This window comes from Drosophila gunungcola, unplaced genomic scaffold, assembly GCF_025200985.1.
Source record: "Drosophila gunungcola strain Sukarami unplaced genomic scaffold, Dgunungcola_SK_2 000001F, whole genome shotgun sequence".
NCBI classification, from domain to species: Eukaryota; Metazoa; Arthropoda; class Insecta; order Diptera; family Drosophilidae; genus Drosophila; species Drosophila gunungcola.
Window position 1 is genome coordinate 17,143,065 of NW_026453197.1, and position 22,756 is coordinate 17,165,820.

General features: G+C 41.1%; 1 protein-coding gene across 1 annotated transcript; it reads right to left on the reverse strand.

The window, feature by feature from the left end:
* Positions 1–42: 42 nt before the first annotated feature.
* LOC128262898 (muscle-specific protein 300 kDa-like) lies at positions 43–21,251 on the reverse strand. Its single transcript, XM_052997467.1, is given in 11 exon segments — positions 43–1,020; positions 1,022–2,589; positions 2,592–2,619; positions 2,745–2,759; positions 2,848–5,454; positions 5,680–5,956; positions 6,023–6,189; positions 6,373–6,426; positions 6,668–6,940; positions 11,360–11,421; positions 18,439–21,251. Coding segments are annotated over 11 exon segments (7,818 nt in total). The 5' UTR covers positions 20,357–21,251; the 3' UTR covers positions 43–171.
* Between the last annotated feature and the right edge of the window lie 1,505 nt (positions 21,252–22,756).

Genomic DNA, 22,756 nt, shown 5'->3' on the forward strand with positions numbered 1-22,756 from the left:
TGAATGCGATTCTTCAGATCGGCCTGGTACTTCAAGGCATCATTGAGAGCCACCAAATCGGCAATGATCTGATCGATGTTGTTCAGAGTCGGATGCTGTCTGAGAATCTCGTCCAGTTTGGCGCGATTCTCCTGCAGCGCCTGGCCAAAGTTGTGTTCCAGCGCATGGAACTTATCCTTGCGTACGGTCATCTGCTTGAATTTGCTGCTGTTGATTCTGCGAGCGTAGCTTTAGGTTCTCCAACTTATTCTCAACATCATTCACAATTTGAGTGGCGATCAGTGGACGACGGGACAAGGCATCTCTCAGCTGAATGGCTGGGTTTTCGTCGATCTCCTTGGCCTGACCCTTCCAGTATCCAATGCCCTGACCCAAATTATCGATCTCATCGATGACCTTGCTCAGTTCCTCGGCGGCGGGTCCTTCGGGCTTGTCTAGCTGGTGCTTCAAATAGTTCAAATGGGACTCAGTGTCGTTCTTCCAGCCCAGCAGTTCAGTCCACTTCTCCAGAGCCGCCTTCTTTTGCAGCATGTTGGTCTCTAGGTTTTGATAGTTAACCACTAAAGCGGTGTAGGCATCGTTCAGGGCATTCGACTCTTCGGGAGTGGCTCCCAGGGCCAATTGCTTAACCTCATCGTAGATGGCATTGAAACTTGGCTTCTTATCGGCATGTTCCTGCAGTAGGGCATGGATAACATGCAGACTGGTTTCCACACGTTCCGGATTGATTTCTTCCACTTGCGTAATCTGGTTACGAAGCTGTTCCATCCAGTTCGAGAAGTTCACCAGTTTCGCGTTAAAGTCCTGCCGGGAAATAATGGCATCGGAGACTTCGTTGATGTGACCGCGAGTGGCTTCCGAAAGCTTCTGCAACTTGCCCTTCATTTGATTTACGCGATCCTTCAAGGCAGCTGCGCCTTCGGGTGCCAAATGCAAACTAATTTGATCGGCATTCTGACCCAGTGTCACGAGCTTAGCCTGCTGCTGCGAGATCTCGTTGTTGAAGGACTTCAGCTTGACCGAGCTCCTTTTCGAGCTTGTCAATGTGCGGTGTGTTGAGGACAGCTGGTCGCCTGGACATCAGCTGCTCGCCCTGTCCAACCCAATCCTCAAGCTTGGCCGCATCGGCGTCGAAGGACTTCCAATTGCCCACCAATTTTTCGAGCTTGGCGCTAGCCTGCTTAGCGTTCTCATGGACAGCCGTCCAACGCGAATGCATGGCATCCAGCTCGTCGGGGGCATTGGTCTTACACAACATTTTATGACTGATGTTTGATATGCCATGGAGCTTGTCCAATTGCTCCTGACACTGTGTCTCGAATTGTTGGGCATTCTGTTGCATGGCAACGGCTTCTTCGAGGGAGATGGGCTTAGAAACTACATTATTTACCTTGACTTCGCTTTGCTCCACAGCGGGCTTGATTTGCTGCAGACCGGCCTGGAATTGCTGCCAGTTGACAAGATCCTCCTGCACAGCCTGTGCCTGGTGATCCACATTCCGATTGATGGCACTGAGGACCTCCTGCAGCTTGGTGATCTCGCCCTTAAGTCGCTTGGCCTCGGCAATGTTACCCTCTTTGGGAGCCAACTCGGAGGCATCGGCGGCCAAAAGATCCAGTTGCTTCATGCGATCCCCAAGGATGCGCTTGAAGGCCTGCACCTTGACCACACGCTCCTCCGGTGTGAGATCCTCGGACTGAAGGGCTTCGATATTCTTGGGCGCAACCTTATTGGCCCATTCCTGCAGTTCGGCCAGGCGTGTCTTGTAGTTATTCCATTTGGCACTGTAGTCCTCCAGATAGCCGACGCGATCCTTCACATGCTCCATGGTGTTGAAGAACATCTTCTCCACCTCGGTCACTTCCTTCTCCAAAATGGGACGCTTGTCGGCCGCAGCCAGTGGAGCCAGTTCTGATTTCAGGGCATGCAACTTGGGCAGAAGCTGATGGGAAGCCTGCTGCAGTTGCACATTGAGATCCCTCTTGGACTTCAGATCCTGACTGACGTTCTTGGGATCGGTCTGCAATGGGGTCAACGAACGAAGCTCCGTCTCCGCAGTTTGCAACATGGAGAAGATGTCGTTCTTCTGGTCCACGAAATCGCTCCAAACAGCCTGGGTTCCCTTGAGGGCCTGCAGTTTGTCAGAGGTTTCAGTGTACGCCTGATTCCAACCCGTCTCCAGATTCTTCACATCAGTATTCACAAAGGCTGGGGCGTGCACATCCTTGATCAGATCACGTCCTCTTTGCAGCATAGACATGATGTGTGGACGCTGGTGATCCAGCTGATTGATGGCATATTGCTGCTCCTCAATCAGGCGATTCACACGTTCCAGGCTGTCGGGAGCTGGTATATTGGCCGTCTGATCCTTGACCTTGCTCAGCAGACAGACAACCTCGTGAACTTCTCTGCGGTAAGTGTAGCACTTGGAGAAAACTTCCGTCTTGACCATGGTAATCTCAATCGTGGGTATAAGGTTCTTGTAGCGAGCAATCAGGTCCTCCAGCTTCTTCTGCTCGAGATTAGCCTCATCTTCGGTTGCGTAACTAAGCAGAGAGTCCAAGGTCTTGACCAGCCATTTCATATCTCCCGTTTGTTGTCGGCATCTTGGCAGATTTTCTGTTACGAATAAAGAATTATTTAATTAGCAAGCAGTTGAAAGAAATCATGCCAAACAAATCTTTGTTTTAAGAAAAGACAGTTGGCATCAGATAGTTGATTTAATATAAAAGCAGATTAGTTACCACTAGCTCCCTCAGCTTAAGGCATGCATGATGGGTAATGAGAAGATTATTTAGGTATGATTGAAATGGATAGCTTTAAAGAAGTATTTTTTGTTTATCTCACCTGGAAGACAACCTTCTCCTTCTCGAATTCCTCCATGGTGTTTACTTCATTCACGATATTCTTTAGGCTCTGATCCACACCGTTCATCCAACCGACCATGTCGTTGAATTTCAGATGGTAGCCCTGCCATTGGGCTGGGATTTGCTGGAGGGTCTGACGCATGTCGCCCAGTTTGTTGGACAACAGTTGCCACTGGGACTTGGCATTGTCGTAGGCCTGATCCAGACTAATGTCACCGGGTTGTTGTTGCCTGTGGGCATTAGCCAATCGTTGCATGTTTTGAAGGCAACGCTCCAGTCGAGGCACTGCATCTTGTTGCAGGAGGAACTGTTGGTTGCGCTGCAAAATGGAGTCCACATCCTCGTTGCGATTCAAGGCCTGCTGCTCCAGCTGCAATTCCTTCTCCACATCCTTCAGGGATTGATAGAAGGCATTTTCGTCCAGTCTGAATTCCAATTTGAGTAGATGCAAAGGAGCCTGAGACAGCACATTCTTCCAGCGGGATTGCAACTGCTCCACGCTGTGAACCACAGCAGGTTGCTCCTGGGCGGGCAAAGTTGTCAGAAGTTGTTGAGCCGACTGCACCAGATCGTTCATCCAGCGATCGTTGACCTGCTCGAAGAAGTATTTCTGCGTCTCGATTGTTGTCTTCGATTCGATGTGCTTCTCCACCAGCATGGATTCCGCCTGGGTGAGCCACTCGCTGACCACACGTTCGTTGTCCTTGAAGTTGCTCCATCCACCAGCAGCCGAATCCAAGCGTTGCTCCCATTGCTGGGCATTCTGAATCACATAGTTGAAGCGTTCGTTCAGCTGTTGCATTTGCTGCGAAGCGGGCGCAGTGTCGATCTTGTCATCGGAGGACACAGCCTTCAGCAGGTTCTGGAACACCTTGTTCTTGCTCTCCAGCATGGAACGATAGTAGACAGTGCGTGAGAAGTAGGTCTTGTGTTTCTGCAGTTGCTCATTGATGGCATCGCGGCCTCCAGAAAGATTATGCGTTCCCAAAAGCTGTTCGGCCTCACTCAACCACTGATGGATCTCCTTTTGTCCAGCTTCCAGGGATTCCTGTTGAATCTGCAGTTGGTGGAAGAGATGCAGCTTGGCAGGCAACTGGGCGCGTATGCGCACCAGAGATTCCTTCTCCTGCTTCAGAAGCTTCATCATTTTGTCCACCTCGTCGCGGGAAAGATCTTGTATCAGTGATTGGAAATTCCTGCTGATAGTCTTGAACAGCTCTTCATTATCATCGATTTCGCTGGCCAATTGCTGCAACTGCTGGCCATATTGCTTGATTTGTTCACTGTTGCCAAGAACTTGGCGCTGATCGAGAACGCTTTCGGCTCCCCGCAGCCAACGGGAGAGCTGTTCAATGCCCGACTTGTATTCCTGCCGCGAACGGATGATGTCTCCAGCATGCATATACTGTTTGGTGTTGACAAACAAACGCTCAAATCGCTCGGACAAAGCTCCATGTCGCTGGCGCAACTGCTGAGCAATGGGCTCCTCACAGGAGGCAATCAAGTAGTTGGCAGAGTTGGCCAGGGCATCAAACTTGTCCTTCCACACGGGAATATCCTGGAAGAAGTCCAGACGCTCATCCTCGCTCTGGTTCACCTTCTGCTCGGCCAACAGCAGCCATTCCTCGCAAGTGGGGGCCAATTGGTTCCAGCTACGCCAGCAGTTGACCACTTCCTCCAGAGAGTTCTGGCAGCACTTCAGTTCCATGGAAACGCGTTTCCAGCGCTCCTCGGTTTCATACATGAAGCGATCAATATCGTTGATCTCCTTGCGTGGAACATTGCCTTCACGCTTGTACTCATCCACCACTTGTTGCATATCGACAAAGGCCTTCTGGAACTCCTGGAAGATCTTGTTGCGCGACACAAAGTTCTTATACTGCTCCAGCTGTTGGGCCACCTTCTCCTCGTGCCCGTACTTTCCAGTCCAGCCGCGCATCTTGTTCTCCACTAGATTCAAGAAGGCAATCAGGCAGCACTTGTGCTCCAGGAACTTCAAACGAATCCTGCGCTCTGCTGCCTTGGGTCCGACTTCTTGCAGGCGTCGCTCCATGTTGCGCAGCTGCTCCAGGGGAATCTGCTGGGCCAGCGGTGACCGCTTAGCATTCTCAAACATGGCCACAATGCGAGGCAGATCGGCAAAGAAGAGCTTATGCTCCTCCAACTTCCTGCTAATCACTGCTGCCGTCTCCTCATTCATTGCATTGGGTATATCATTGTCCATCAGTAATTTCTCTGCTTCGGCTAACCATTTGCCAACGGTGCCAAAGTCGCCGGGCAGCTCGGAGTCCAGCAGCCAGAGCCAGTACATCATCTGGTACTGGAGGCGCTGCCACAGCTCGTTGATCTCCTCCCAAGATTGGCGGGAGACCTGCAGGAATCCGCTCTGGCTCTCGATGAGCTGTTTCAAGCGGTTATATGCCGCCAAATGGGCATCGACTTCAGAACGTGCCAGTAAATATTCACCGAAATCGCGTGGGAACGAGCTCATCATGACCATGGGCTCGTACTCGGTGGTCTTCTCTATCAAAAAGCGACGAAGTTCGTCCGCTTCCTGCTGAGCATGCGATAGATCGCGTGAAGCACCCTGAAATAAAGAAAGTTTGTTAGAAAACTGCTATTAACTTAAAAATTTATTTTTTGTTTTTACTTTTGGAATTTATCAATTTTTTTTTTTTTTTTATTTTGTTTAACATTCTTAAAATAATGGTTTTCTGTTAGTTGTTGTTCCTGATAATTTCATTATTATTTAAATTATTTTAGAAATAGCTCTAGCTACTAAAGTTTTTTTTTCTTAGCTTATGAGACTCACCTTTGGTTCAGGATACTTGTGCAAAAATTGTGCCACATATGTCATGATACTCTTTTCATCCGGCTTGGGTACATCCACATCCTCAGCGTCCAGGAGTTTGGCAATGCCCAGTTTGCTTTCGGCCACATCGAAAGCAGTCTCCAAGCGCTGACGATTGCTGGCCTTCTTCAGGTCAGCCAAGTTCACCAGATTCGCCTTGATGGCATCGATAAGGGCAAGGAAAGCGACGCCATCTCTCCAGCTGGCGCCGAAATCCTTCACCTCCACACCACTTTCTCTGTGATATTAAGATTCATAAATTAATTATCAAGAATTTAAAAAACATATATTAAGTTTTACTCACTTTGGCAAGGCATTGGTCACCCAGTTGAGCAGGGTCTTCCTGGCACCCTGCTTCCATTTCTCAGCCTTAAGATCGCCATGCTTTTGGTTGCCAACACTGTCGAGGGAACTAACCGAACCGCCAATACCATGACCCAAATACTCTAGGTTGCGGCTGTTCTCCTCGATCTATGAATACATAATTGAATTAGTTAAAATTCAATACATTCCACATGCAATGTTATGTAAAATGGTTAAACTTAAGATATGGAAGTGCCTTAAAAGGTTTGGCTACCAACTAAAAACGATTCTCTATCCAAAATATATGAGGTACACACGACAAAACACAAATTACTTTCGACTTGGACCCACCTGTGGCGCATAATTTATAACTACTACTAAGTTTTTCCGCCTCTTTTTACGAAGCTTGTGTACGTTTAAAGATTATGATATCAATAAAGTATATAGAAAAAGAAGGTTCATAGGGTTAATTACGTTCAAAGTTTTTAGCATTTGTGGTGTTTGGACTTCGAGTGTGTACATCTCTACTGGTGGTAGCCTCGTGAGAAGGTGTACAACTAGCAACCAATTTTTTAGTGGTGCGCTCAATTCGTGAACTGGTGCACTTGGTGTGGATATTATAGGTTTAATTATATTATTTGTTTACCTGGAAGTACAAGATGATCGTCCATATCAAACCCAACACAACTGGTGGTCTCCCGTCCACCAGATCTGCGGGATTAATATTAACCAACTTGATCCGTTTGCTGGCCAAAAATTGCAGGGCCGTATTGGCATTGCTGAGGAAATGAGGACGTCTTAAAACGCGGCCCTTCTCCACGGGCAGGCGTTCGCCGGACAGAACTTCGAGCAATGCAATCAGTTTGGTACCATCGCGTAAATCATTGATTAAATCATCGATACGAAGCGGTGGAACACGCTAAAATGAAAGAGCAAATTAAGGAATTAGATAGATATTAGATAAATGTTGTTGTCACTGTTTTAAAATTGTATTTAGCTTTAAATTATCCCCTAGATATGCACCACCTTTAAAACCAAAGTGCATGAAAAGTTATATTCAATCTCTTATCAAAGTTTCTCCTTTTAATTAACATAGTTTTATTCATTTTACGAGCTCTCACTTAAAGATGGCCTTTAAGTGCCTTATGGTGTACATTTTAATAGCACTTTTATGACTATATGCACTCATAGCTAGCCAAATAAACAAACTTAATGAGGTGCACTGAAAAGATTTAATGGTTCGCCTTTGCTCAATTTCGAATGCTCGTTCAGGTTTTGCATAAGTTTATTTTCGGCTAATCAATCACATGCAGCTCACGGAATCGCTAAACATTAAGGCGCATTAAATCAATTAAAATAGTTTAAATTGCTGTTCGCCATAGCGATAATTTGCTTTGATACTTCAGTGCGAGACAAATTGGCAAATGGCACGAGCAGGCATTTAACTTGAATCCACCGCAAAAGATTACAATTTTTAAGGTAATGCCATTAAGGCCGCAGCAACGGAAGTGACAGCAAAAACAAACAAACAAACAAACAAACAGGCAACCAACCGACAACCAACAAAAGCTAGGAAAATTCATTGTAATTGAGTGTAGCATTTAATTGAGCTTTCTTGTGGGTAAATAGTTTCTGCAAAACTTTATTCAACTGTTGCCAACATGCAAAAGACAATGACAATGCTTGGGCAAAAGTTTTTACAGCAAAAACTTTTCATTTTTGTGTGAATTCTCCTTCAGAACAGACATAGCGAAATCAATTTCAATGCTTCCGTTTCCTGTTCCTGTTCCACTAGACACGCCTCTTTTTTTCCATTTAGTTCCGGAATTAATGGTGTCATAGTGTTTTTATATAAAAGTTGTTTTGTCTTTCCGCTGTTTATTTCGGGCCGACATATGTCATTACAGTATGACATTGCCTGTGCGCCTCAGAGGCACTTAATACTCCCAGAACATGACATCGAAAAAAGGTCTTACTTGCTAATCGCAAAATGAGCACCTTGCCTTGATCACACCGCCGTGTGTTATAATTAACTGAAATTAAGTTGGTGGGTGAGCACCGTGCTTATGTTTAAAGTCTAAAAGATTAAATTATCTATCTGGTTCAACTGTTTAAGATTTGTTTGTATATTTACTTTGCATTTAGGATTTATTTGGGGATAGTACCAGTTATTACTTTATAAAAAAATGTTATCTTCTGTTTAAAAATCAGAAATAATTGTTTTTGTAAGCTTTTTTATTGAGATCACTGAAAAAAACTTATACTGAAAAACGACAAAATAAACGTCAAGAATAGAAATCAGTCTTATGACATATATTATATTGAACAAGTCCTTAGGTTTTTTCAAAACTTCCAGAAGCCCAGATTTAAAGTTTTTGTATAATATTTTGTAAAACCAACTTTCTCAGTCAGTTCTAACTATAATCTGTCATCTTGGGTGATTCGGTGTTAACAGGATTGTAAATCTTCTCTAATCTTTTCACTTGTCACCTGTCCAACACAATTAGATGAGCACCTGACAAATGTTTCTACCCCAGCGTTTGTAACCCACTTTCTAGCCATGGAATCCTTTCTAATTTAATCACCTCTAATAGCTTGATCCTTTCACTTTGGTTTTATGGAGTCCGCCATATGGATTCCCATGCGGGAGTTGAGTGGAGGGCACGACTCGTGCCGGGGCGTTGCCATCAATTATGTCATAAAGAAATGAAAGCGAACGGGTGTGTGGAGAACTGGGTTTGTATGGGACCAGACCAGACCAGGGCAGCCACTCAAAAATTGAACATCCAACGAACTATGTCATTGCGACCCACCACGCTGGTTCAGTTCAAGCGTATAAATTAATTCATAAATTTTAATCAAATTCTATGAAAAAGCGAGCGTCCAGAGCGGGTTTTTGGGTCGTCAGCGAAACCAAATAAAACCCCGTTCACCTTGAACTGAGCTTGAAATAAAACAAACATTTTTTCGGCTGCCCCCCATCACAAATTTTACTTGGCATGCTGAGTGTGTGTATCTATCTGTTGCATACAAATAAACGGGGAATGGAAGATGCTTGCTAATTGACAAGTCTAACGAAGCTTCAATAGGTAACACACAAATTAAATAAATCACTTTTTATTAGTAAAAGCAACAGTAATATTTTTTTTCTTGTCATTTTATTTATTGCTTCGAGTGAAACGTGTCAAACCAATCGTTGGGCGATTGCAAAGGCAAAGGCAGCGACAGCAACAGCGAACGCAATTTGCCTTGTCATTATGCACATTAAGTGACTCATTTGCATATTGCATAACCGCAATGTAGATGTTGCATCTCCGACTCCTGGGACGGCTGAAATATGACTTCAATCAGGGAAGCCGAGCCCACGCATTCTGGAAATCAAATCAGAGAGCCTTGCATGTCTGCTGCTCCTTTTATGTGCCACATTGTCGGCCGACAGTCACCGCAGCCTTATCGAGCTGCAGTCTCTCAAGTCTTTGAGTCGAAGGAACTGGTTTTCAATGGCTGCCCGGATTGGATTGTATTGCAATTAATTGCCGGCCGGCCGGCAACAGTTTTTCTTACATGCACTCATATATAGTAGGGGCAAAGAAACACTGGCGTTGCTACATTAAAATAATATATTTTTAAAGTTTATCCAAAAGTGTAAAATTGCTTGGAATATGGTAAATGGGAAATATATATTATTGGAAATTTTCAAGAAGCAAGCTTGTATATGACCCATTATTACCACTTTTACCATTAATTTTTAATTTGGTTAAATTTTATTTTGACCTTTTATATAGTTTAAATTTGTTAAGTTAAGTTTTAAATAAAAGTACTCTACAAATTATTACTTGATGTAGAATATTTAGAATGCTAAAGGCATTTTATTGACATTACTATTTTTTGAACACAGTTAAATTTTATTAAACAACAAATAGTTACAAGAAAAAAAATCATTTAGCGCTCAATAAAAGTACTCTACATATAGTCTTAAACTATTATAATATGTAGATCATTTAGAAAGTATTTTATTTTATCAAAACTAAAATAAATACTAATTTTTTGACCACAGTAGTGTGGGCAGGAAAAAATTGCCGTCTCATGTCTGCAGATTGCCGTTGGTATTAAAAGATAACACATTAGAGACACCAAACGAAACATGGCTCACTCAATCTGCGACTCCGGCCGGGGAGCGTCTGAAAAGTCTGCAAAAGTACATTAAATCACCTCCGTTCGGTTCGTTTCGGGACAAGAAAGTAAGTCAGTAGGCGTCGCGTGGGTTTTTCTTGCGGGTTAATGGCAATGCAATTGAAGCCACCAACCAACCGATCCCCGCCTGAAACGGAACTATCTGAGCGAAGCGATACGTTTGCCATTAATGCAACTCTCTGGTTGTTCGCTTTCGAGCAACTTCGGTTCAGACAGCCGTCAACTTCTGGACCTCTTTGGATTTCTTGCAACCAACCATTTTTCTTTTCAATCTTTTTTGCATTGTTAAAAGCCTGAAGTGGATAAAAATGAAGAGCACCTAGACAAATGCTATGAGGAATTTCTCGCACTGGGTAGGAGCTGGGTGCGTGTGCCTACAAGATATTCTTGGAAGCTATCCAGCAACGAAGAGTGACTCGAATATGCTCAGACATGACAAATGTTTGTGCAGAAACCAGGAGGTATGTACATATTTGCACACATGTATGCTAATGATAGAAGTTGTGGCTTTAAACATTTTTGCGAGGTTTTATGGTAATCATAAAAGATCAAAAACTTAGAAGCAGAATAAATATTTGAAAAGAATTCCAATGAGTTGGGCTACATTGAAATTTATGTACTTGCAAAAGACTATTATGCAATACAATATAAACAAAACAGAGAAGAAATAAGTGCTAAAGACAGTTGTCCTATAATTTTATCATGAAAATTTAAGTTTAATTATCCAAAAAACTCTTTTTTTTACTTTACAATTACAAACCCATAAAGCGACCTTCAAATTTCTCGCATTTCATATCTGATAAATCAAAACAGCTCGCTGAACAACCATTTCTCACTTATTATTCCATCATAATTAGTCGACAAATAAAAGCTTAAATACACTTGTCACGCTTAATTTCTGATTTTGTATTCGTAGTGATGGACGTGACACGCCCCTTAACCCATTTGTTGGTGGCTTAGTTTTGTTCACTTTTTTTTGGCAGTCACAAAAAAACCTCTCACGCTTGGTTTATCACATGCAAATCTACGAGTATATGCAAATTCCAATGCCACTTGGTGTAGACAAAATTCATTGGCACTCTCGAGACGAAAGGCAAATCGATTGAGACGTTCCATGGATAGTGGATAGACAAGACAAACTCACCTTCAATAGGTATGAATTAATCCAATTAGTGAATGTCTTCTTCTGCACACGTTCTTGCTCCTCTGAAAATGTAAAAAAGAAAGAGAAAATGGTAAATGTCAGTAAATGAGGAATACATTTCGTACATTTGCAATTAATTGTTGGACAAGTGTCGGCAGTCGAGACGACAAAGACATAAAAGGCGAATCGGAGACATGACGATACTACCAAAGATACTGAACCCAACCGATAAGATACATTTCTTGGTATGCACTGGGTAAATAAAACAGGTTATTTCGTTTTCATTTTATTTTTGCCTGCCCCTACAACTGATGTTTGTTTTAATTTAATTATCAGTTAAGCTGGCTAATATAAGCGAAATAAAAGCAATGACATCATGTTTTTATCGCATTGTTATCGCTTAAAGTTTATGGAACACTTTTTATAATTATAAAATTAATTGTAAACGTTGATTAAATTTATGGCAAACATTGAACTTTTTGAAAATATTTTTAATTTTTTGTGATGGGTTTTTCTATACCTTTCCTTTCAATTAATAAACAATTTCAATTTAAATTTTTACCTTTTAAGAATTTCTCTGATGAATCATTTAAATATTAATGTTTAAAGTCCCAGACCAACCCATAAACAAAAAACCGCTAAATATTTCAAATTTCGTTGACCCTTTCATTTGCGTCAAACAAGGTAGACCGAAATTTGTAAACACAAAATTCTCAAATTGTCCAAACCAAATATTTACTCATTTCTTTCATTTTTTGTGTGCCTTAATTACCTCAATTTAATTCTTTAGCCGATAAATTGAAATAATAAACAAAGTGTTAAAAACATCGATTTGTAAACAATTATGAAAATATACACAAGAGAGCGAAAAGGCAACGCATTAGTCAGAGTCATTATGGAAAGTGCAGTCGAAATGGAAATGAAAATGGCAGCTAGCAGCTGTCTGGCCATAATCCCATAATTCCAACCCCTTCGGACCAAATCCAGCCCATGGGGAACCGAGCTCCAAGACTTGGCCCAGTGCGTGGTCTATTCGCTTCCTGGCAGTTGGCCAAACGCATGCCAGCCAACATGAAACGAAAATAGATTTCCCGTAATAAATAAGAAATACTATTTTTTTCGAAAATGGAAAATTTCTACAGTTAGACGCGAAGAATGCTTGGAATAAGAATTATTACATAAAATAAATCGACGTAGCCATGAATGTGCCAAGCGCATTGGCAATTATCAGAACAATTTACAATGTAAAAACACACACAAATTGTATTAATTAGTGTTAAATGATCCCCCCATCTTGTCTCATCTATTTTCAATTTCTTTTAGAATTGAAATATTCATTCACTTATTGCTGGTTGAGTGACGCAATTTTTGAAATGTTGAAAAAAGATTATTTAAATAGAAATTAGTTCAAGGTTGCGCAATTTGCAAAGCAACCGAAAGTCGTGTATATATATTAATCTTTCTAAAGTGAAATAAATAATATGTATTGCCAACATTCGGCAACTGCAAAAACCGAGAATTTTATGTAATTGAGTACACTTGAACTTGGCATATCAAATCGAATCTAATTGCCATTTTTATGGGTTTTTCAGACATTTTAAAATGTTTTAATGGATTGTAAAGATTCAATGTAGCAGGTATCATAATAAATTAACGTAAATGTGGCACTTTAAACCATTGGGGGCCAAAGAAATTTCACAAATGTTTGGGAACAAACGTTAAACGTTACCTTAATTTTGTTTATTTGTGTTTTAAAAGCGCAATATTTAATTTAGCCTTGCTTTTATTTGATATTAACCTGATTTAGCTCTTAGCAGCTGTTATATAAACCTCTTACGTATAGGTATACAAAATTATAATCGATGTGTTCTTAAATTAGAAGACATTAAGTTACTCGTTTGAACTCGAATCGCAAATTTAAATTTTACAAACTTATTTCTCTTCTAAATTCACCTTTTATTTTTATTTAGCAAATAAAATGTGTTTTCGCCATTCCCAAACAATTAAGTTGTTTTGGTCAAAAGCGTTAGACGCCTCTTCAAAGACTTGTTTGACGAAAACCTGATATTTTCGTTTAACAAATCTTAAATGCTTTGCGTATATATTAACTTAACTACCGCATTTGGCAGACTGTATAAATTTTCTTTGGAAAACGAGTTGCCTATTTTTGTAGTATTTTGGTCTTGGCCTGACCAAAAATAAATGCTATGGCCTGACACATGTTGATTAGTTAGCATTTTAGTATGCAATAAATCATGTGAATATTTGTTTATTGTTTTTTATTTTACTACCAAAACTCTTATCAGCAAACACATATGCCAATTATTGCAAAGATAGGAAAATGCACTTGAAGTTGAGGAGTCTGATAAAGACTATATAACAATGTATTGCGAAAAATGCGGGTCAAGCTAATCAAACGTTGTGTAATATTTCAGTCGACCAAAAAATTCATAAAGTGTTCCATCAATTACCCTTATGTTTCGATCGTGCTTAAATGTAAGAATTATTAAATTATACTAGAATTCGTTTATACAATTACAGAGAAGTTAAAATACAATCCGATATTATAAAGCCTAAAGTTGTATAAACAAACCTATGGGATCCAATTAAGGTCGAAGGCAATTTAAATTGCTTAACTTTGAGTGCTTTGCTTGATCGGTTAAGATAGACAGAAAAACTGTAGACCAAATCGAACAGCAATATCAAAAGTAAAAGCATACAGAAACATGTTTGATTTTTACACCGCATTATGCGTAGCACAATTAACAAGGGGCAAAATCAGGTCAGGGAGTAACGTTCAAGTTGAATGACTTTTCAGGTTTCTTAATTTCAATTTCCATTTCAATAATGATGTATGAAATGATTACAAGATGCCTGGGGAAATAAACATTATAAATTCTTAAAAAATGAAAACAAAGAATTTCAGCAGCGGTAAATGGTTTTCTTCTTTTTTGACTGTTTCTACTGTCGGTTCTTTTTTAATTCCATCTTTTGAATGGTTCAGTCAGTCAGTCAGTCAGTTAATGATGGTGATTATAATGATAAGTCGGTAGATTTTTATTTATGTTTATTTCGCTATTTTTGCTGTTTAATGAGCGGGACTAAAGGCAAGTGGAAAACACAAAACAAAACCAAAACCTTATGAAATATGATTCTTTGAAAATCGGTATGCTTTTATGAATGAAACCCGTGAGCTTTTCTTTACGTTCAAAATAATTACCAAATTACTGAGCATTTTAACAAAAAAAAATGAAGTACTGAAAGGGCAGTCTTTTTTTTTATATGTTCAGCTTCAGTCGCCCAACTGTCTGAGTTGGCCTAGTTACAATACATAAATAGAAATGAAGCTCGACCGTTTCAGTGAAAGAACAAAAAAATAGTGTTCGGTAAAAATAGTTTATTTACATTCACGCATAGCTAATTGTTTGGGCTTTCCACCCAAAAGAAAAGAAAAAACCAAATACGAAAAATGTTCCTCTACATTTGCATAAACAAAAGGCAATCGAATTGTTTGAGCGGAGTGTGTGTGTTTGAATGCAGACGATATAGAGCATATGTTGGGCTATTTAAACGGAAGTGCGTCGAATCAAATGTTCGTGGGGTTTCCGTAATACAAAAACTAATGTTTATTTGCTTAATTAATTGGGCCACGAACCATTGGATAATATAGAATAAAGAAAATGCAATTCAAACGAAAAAAAACTTTATGTACTCTTTAAAGCTATCATATAGTTTAAGTTAAAAAACACTTTTAAAGGTCTTTATCTTTTCGGAAAAAAACATTGCTATCGCGCATTCTTTCGCTAAACCACCAATTTAAAAGCCAAATATTATCTAAACTTAAACTGACGCTGACTCATTTAACAACATTCCCTGAAGTTAGGGGTGCTTGATAAGGAAAGTATTATAACATAACAAACTAAAACTACTCAAAATGTTGACCTTCCACATAGGCAATCAACCATGTGATGATCACTACAGCATAGGCAGCTATATAATTATTATATCAACTGTTTAAATTTCGTTTAAATTTAAATTTCAACACAAACAACGAAAACCCAGTGAGGTGTGTCGAGTTGCACTTGCTGTTGTCACCTGCGGCGACAAGTGAGCAGCAGCAAATATGTCAGAAAAGCCCGCATAAATTGCCTGTAGCCAACATGTTGAAGAGTCTTATAAATGGCATTACTTAGCTTTACGCTCCATTGCCTCCGACAGGTTGCCCCCTCCACACAAACCACCGCCCCATCCATATAAACAGTATTTCACAGCTACTCGAAAATATTAGATGCAAATACGATATAGGATTGTACATATTTAGAGTCAAGTGGTGAGATTGCGTCATAACTAAGTATATGTACCCTGTATGTTTACCAAAAATCAAAAGGCATACGTGTGTTTATTTATTTTTGTCATTAATACCGTTCACTAAACCAGCAGATACCGATAGCTAAAAACTTAAAAACTAAATGATTGAGCACCTAAAACGTAAAGAAAATAAATAAGGCAACAAAAAACAAAAAAGATAATTTGTATGCCACGATGAAAACCGCAAAAGAAGCTCTAGAAGAGATCTTCAAAAGATCTGCCCACGAGCAGAACTAAAAATTGAGGAGGAAGAAGCCACGAAATAAACATTTTTTAATTTCTTATCCACATGAGCAACATATGGAGAGGGAGTCTCCCACATCAAAAAACGGCATAAATATACTTTGTGGGTTAAGAACAAACTTTGTGTCTGAGTGGCAGTTTGTGGCTACTTCAAGTTCGGCTTTGATTCGCTTCTTAATTTACAAAACCTCAGAACGGGGCGCCAACTTCTCTGAACCGCATTTTAGGCATCAATTAAAAGCCGCTAAACTACATGCCCTATAAATATTAGAACTGACAGATAGTGTCAGTCGAAACGACAATACAACAATGCCAGAATCAATAAACAACTCGCCGATGATCTCAGTTGTACGGCTGCTGTTGGGATTGTTTCGTTTGTGTGGATTACTTACAATAACGAACTCATCAGGCAGATCGCCTGAGATAACGCTACAAGCCACTTTGTTTTGAAACATTTTCATTTTCATTGATCCGCGCATTGAATATCTCTCATAAATCATATTCATAGTCAAATTCGGCTTTGAAATGCGGCTTGATGAAGCTCAATGGCTGATATACCGCAAGTCGCATATCATAAATATTGAAAGAGTTACAGGTTGTGTTTCCATTTTTGCGCACCCATTAAAATGGCATTAATGATAATTGCTGGAAAAGTGAGGATATATATTGAAACCAAGTCAAAAGGCACCAATCAATAGTTTACTATACTATATACATGTGACTCTCTGCCATCAATTAGTGAACGCTTGACGTACTTTTGCTGGTTTATAAATTTATAAAGCGCTGTCTCCATGTCGATTTATATGATGTGGTGTGTGCCTAGGGCCAGCCAATATAGTTATATGGCACACATTTGGGGCAAATTTTGCTGCTTTGTCAAACAAATTTATCGAAGCAGTCGAAAAGTTTGTTGAAACACGCAACATCAAAATATTTGACAGCGAGCCGTTATGCTGACATTGACGATGATCCCCGAGAAGACAAAAATTAATACTTTAACTCACGCTAACTTGATTTATGCTCACTAATTGTCATATGAAGACATCTATCGACTTACAGATATGTTTAAGGTTTTTGGGGATACCCTGCTAAAAGTGTTGCTATCGAGTAAAAGCTAGATGTTCAATATATTCGCAGTAAGAAAAATTTTGGAATTTATTAAGTATACAAATTAAAATCACTTTTTATTTTAGTTGTTAAAAATAGAAAATTATAGCCAGACAATTTATTTAATCAAAAATTATAAAATAATCTTTTAATCTTGTTCAGCATTGTCATTATCGCAACAATGAAACCCTTTCAACAACTCAAATAATAAATATAAATATTATTCATGCAAATGGGACTTTTCCCCAATAATCGTTATATATTAAAGATAATGCACCCAAAATGCTTGTATATTATTAACACACCAACGGCGTATCTATAGATACACATGTGTGTGTCTGAAAATATTTGCATAGAGCACAATGTGTACAAAAGTATGTACCATCGTCACAAGTGCAGCCCAAAATTGCGCTAGTCATTCTGGGGACAGCCTGTTCGATCCACTCAGATCAACATTTTGAGGAGGGACTGTCGACAGACGGCAGACAGCCTGCCAGACACTTAATTGGTTGTTGTGCTTAACATAATAACAGCCATGGAGGTCACATAATACAGACAACAATCCAATCCAATCCAACCCCATCAACCTGTACTGGGGGTGCTTTCCTTCGAGTGCTCTTCGCTGCCAATAAATGTATATTTTCGACCCAAGGAAAGAGGTAACAAATTGCTTGCCAACAGTCGATGCGGCGAATACATAACAAACGCACTGTGCGCCAGTATATAAATAATATAAATCGAGATATAGAAGTTCGGGGCGCGACCAACCGACCGACTGACTTATAACGACTTATAGCAACAACAAACAGCCGGCTAAACAAGTTAAAGTTCGAATTTCTACGTCTAGAGACGATGGATGATGTCATTTTGGCCGTTGTGTTTTTTATCGATTGTTTTTTGTGTAATAATTAATTAAGCATACAAATGTCTCTCGCTTTAGCTCTGTAAGCACAAAGTACCGCCGACTGACCTTGACAATCTATAGTGAATCTTCTAAATACCTTTGCCTTTTATAGAGAGCTATCGGTTTGCTAAACAGGAAACGAGCAAAATAGCTAAACATTGCAATTTCCCTTATCTTGGCTGTGGGTTTTAAGTTAAGATAAGATCCAGCTCAAAATAGGCTAATTGTGGGGGATTAATTTGGAGACATTGTAAAAGATAAGAGTAGAAGGTTTGCAGCCATAGTTTCTTGGAAAAAATTCTTTCTTTAAAAGCAATATAATCTTTTAGAAAAGAGTATTCAAAGTATAGCATATAACCAAGCTTCCTTTTAAACCTATTTATTTGAATTCTTAGATATACAAGTATATTTTTCAAATCTATAAAGGTGTTCTAACCATATCATTCCCGATTTTTACCTCGTTTCTCCTTGATATGGCTGTCGTACTGGGAATTGCTGCGCGCATAATTAATGGACGCCATGGTGGACTGGAACTCCTGGTATTCCTGTTCACTGGGTGATTCGTTGCTGCGGCCACTTTGCGTTGCTAGAGTCTGATAATCCTGGCGCAGACTCTTGCTGAAAGTGCCGATGCCGCTGAGGGCGTGGGCAGCTGACGCGGATACGGATGCGGATGGGGTTGCGAATGCGGATACCGATACGGATGCGGATGCCGGTGTGGTGGGTCGCGTGGGGGTGGACACAATCACTATACTACTGGCCGGTCTGCCCTCCGTGTCCGAATCGTTATCGATGTCGATATCGTTGTTTTCCGTACGTATTTGCGAGATATTCCCGACTACCGGCGACGACGACAATTCGATTAATTTGCGCGACGTGGACGTGGACGAAGAGGATGATGAAGTGGACTTGGTCGTTGTGCTGGTTATCGTTTTGTGGCTTACAATTTTCCGGGGCTCTTCCGTCGAAGAACCACGCAATTGGCACGTTGCAGCTGGACTAACTGGAGTGTTCGGACCCGTTTGCGGTTGCTCCTTCGTGCCAATTGGCGTGGATGTTAGCATTGTCTTGGTGGTGCTGGCTATGACGTTGGTGCTGGTGCCCAAAGCCAAGTCCCTGGGCCTGGGCCTTTGGGGTGTTAGTTCGTCGGCGGGGGTGGTGGTGTTGCCGCCACCCATTTGGACAGTTGTTTGCTGGTACAAACGCAGGCGGGGGTTGCTACCGCCGACGGTAATGTCAATGTTGCCGGTTGCCATGGCCACTTCCTGCCGACCAAACGAGTCGGTCTCGTCCCTCTGCTGGCTGTCCGCCTCGATTAGTTCACTTTCCTGCTCCAGTTTGATCAGAATCCTTCGTCCGCCGGCGGTTAGATCCACGCTCCTCGGTGGCGTCACACTGGATCGCTCGCTGGAGTAGCTGGAACGCGACCAGGAGGGTGAATCCCTGGGCGAAACATAACCCTCGCCATGGCGATAGATCTTCTCCTCGGCATAGCCACCATCGCTGGTCATCGAGGAGGTGATGATGGTCCTCACGCCATCCGCCGAAGGCACCTCCCGCACAGTACGTTCGCCTTCGAGGAAGCTTTCGAGTTCCTTAATCTCTTTTTTCTTGCCCCTTCGAGTGGTCCTTAAAGTCACATTGAAGGGGGCAAGATGCTCCTCCACATTGCCCTGCTCGGCGCCAGGACTCATGCGACTTGTGGTGCGAAGGGTGACATTGAAGGGACTGGCCACCTGGTCACTGGTCACCTCCACGCGACGCGGAGGAGTTGTGTGCCGTAGTTGGACCTGCTGGAAGGCCAGCTTGGCTGCCTCCGCCTCGGCCAGGCCACGTTGCCGCTCCTGGCGCAGCCGCCGCTCAATCTCATGGACATCGATGTCGAAGGGATTCTCGGCATCGTACTGGTCACCCTGCTCGTCGTCGGCCAGACGCAGCTCATCGGCGCTCTGGTCAGCGGGTCTCTTCACGCTATGGGAGCCATCCGACGACCAGACCTTTTCGTACTGTGCCACCTTCTGACGCAGTCTTTGTTGATTCGGCGATGGAGCTGCTGCCAGTGATGGCTCCTCCAGGACAAACTCCTCCACATTGGAGCTACTCGAAGTGGTCAGTGAGGTGGTGATGGTCTTCATATAGGTCCTTGTCACCGTCGATGTCTCCAGCTGTTGGCTCTCCTGACCCTGCACCTCCTCCTTCTGCTTTTCCTCCACATGTTCTCTCGAGGATTTCTGCTCATGCGCGCGACGCCGGCGAACAGCTGGCACTGGAGGCACGTCATCGCCTGTTCCAGCTCCTGCGGCTCCTCCTCCTCCGCCGGCATCTATAGTTCTGGGATCCTTGTGCTTGGATCCTGGCCCTCCGTTATCAGCCATAATGGCATTGATTTCGCTAATAGACCCTCGTCAAGCCAAATTGTCATCGGTTACGAGTTTTTCGCAAGCCTCCAAAAACCAGCCTTTAGCTTTGTCCTTTTCCTTTTCCTTTTCCACTCCTCTCCTCCTCCGGTTTTCCACCAATGCAGAATTGATTTTTCTCACGCAACGCACACACACCGTGAGTGCCGAATTTTCCTTTGAACAACCCTTGAATGGCCTTCAGTCAATTTTATATTTTTCGGCACACGTAACTCAACTTTAATTTGCTTAAAAGCAAATACACAAGCTTCTTCTTTTTATTATGTTTAACACTTGAAGCTTTTGGTGTTTTTTTTTTTTTTTATTATGGGTTTAGACACAATGCCAACCTGAGATTATCTCATGCGATTGGGTAAGAAAATTCGTATTTCGCTCGTAATTCTCACTTGGGAATTAGGATTTTTGGGTTTTTTATTCACTTTTTTTCTGCTTAGCCTGGTGGGCAGGCGGCTATATCACATCACTTCACGCCCGGCGACTTTGTCGCTCCGCGTTTCCAATCCGCTGTCGTAGAAAGCCGGTTCGATACTGATACTGAACCTGAGCCCAAACCAAACCCCACGACGTTCAATATGCTACGCCTTGTCCAGTCCACAAAAATCGTGAGAGAATCGTATAGTAATCGTAGTAGTAAAGCTCATGTTTCCCAGAGTCTGTGCTCATTTGGTGTGTTGGTATTTTTCAAATACCTCTCTCTTGGAGAGCCATATCGCATAAGGCCAGAGAGCAATGCGAAGAGAGAGCACACGCAATATTTGGTACGCCTTTTGATGGATGTTGTTTACCACTCCAGCACGTAACGTACTCACCGAGTTTCAACCGTCTTTATTGTTATTATTTACGGTCAGTGGCGCAGTAGCCGGCTTTTTTTTTTGAAGGGGGTGAGGCATTTTTGGAGAAACGTTTTATAATTCCTAGTAAATCTACAAGGTCAACATTGTAGGGTAAGCAATGCCCAGATTCTTTTACGGTTTAAACAATTTTATTGCAAACAACTTTTTAACACATTTTCTCTTTGGAATAACTGACAAATGTTTAAATAAGAACGATTTAAATTGTTAACCAATCTTATAGAAAAAAAACATGATCAAATAAATAAATTGTAAATTTAATTTGAATACTATTCATGAACTTATTTATGTCAAACTTCCTAAAGGCAAAGTCTCTTGTTTTATATATATAACCAATATATATATAACCAATATAATTATACATAATACAATTAAAGTTATCAAATGGTAAGCTGTAATATGGCTGTAAAATGGCATACCTAATGGATTGCCGATTGCAAATTTATTAATTGCTTGATTGCCAATAATTTGCATAAACTCTTAAAATATTCATTGCTTAAAAACTTCACAAATAGTTTATAAATTGTTCTTATAGGCTAAACTTAACGAAACATTTTTAAATTGTTATTTTAGGCTAACCCCTTAAAATAAATAGCAGTTTAAAAAAATATTATTTTCAACAAGCTAATTTGCTTCACCATTCTACAATTTCTCATTCATTAATAAACCATACAAATTGAAATAGGTTTTAAATATTCTAACGACGCAAAAAAAGCTCAACTTTATGGGGTGTTAAAATCTTTGAATGATATGAGTACGTAGGTTAACAGTTACTCTCGAGTCTCTCTGAGAGACCCAGCACTCTCTCCATTTCTCCCAAGCTCTCTCCGAAAGATTAAAGTTATCCGCTCTTCTGCATGAATGGGTGGCATTCAAATGGCAAGTACTTTAGTCTGTAATTGTAATTGTAAACCTTTTACCCTACACCTTTACCTTAAGTGCGTGACATCATGGAGCGTGAGAAAATATCAATTACCCAGCCCTTGGCTGGTGGTTGTTTATGCCCGTATGGATTATTATAAACAACAACCCTGATGGATCGTTTTACAAACATTTACAAATAAAAAAAAAACTGCAATTGAGAGAGAGGAGCTACAAAAATATGGGTCAGCGCATGGCAAAGCTCAACTTACAAGCAGCACTTAATGAAAGCCATTCATAAATTCGAACCAAAACAAATGTTTTTTCTTCGTGTTTGAAGCTTACATAATCAAAAAAAGAAATAAACAAGTTTTGCCCGTGTATTTTAAAACCAGACTAGACTAATGACGTCACGGTGCGGTGATTGCATTGCAACTGATATTTCTATATGATCACTGTCACCACGAGAAGTTGGCCCTGAAACATAAAGTTGCACTTCAAATGGCCTAAAGCAATTTGCTTGCAACGCAATTTAATTTGTTATTCATAGACAACTTCTAGTTCTGAACAAAGGTCAGCGAATATTAATAAATTCAAAAGCAATCAACTAAAAACTGAAATTTTAGAAAACCCTCAATTTGTTAAA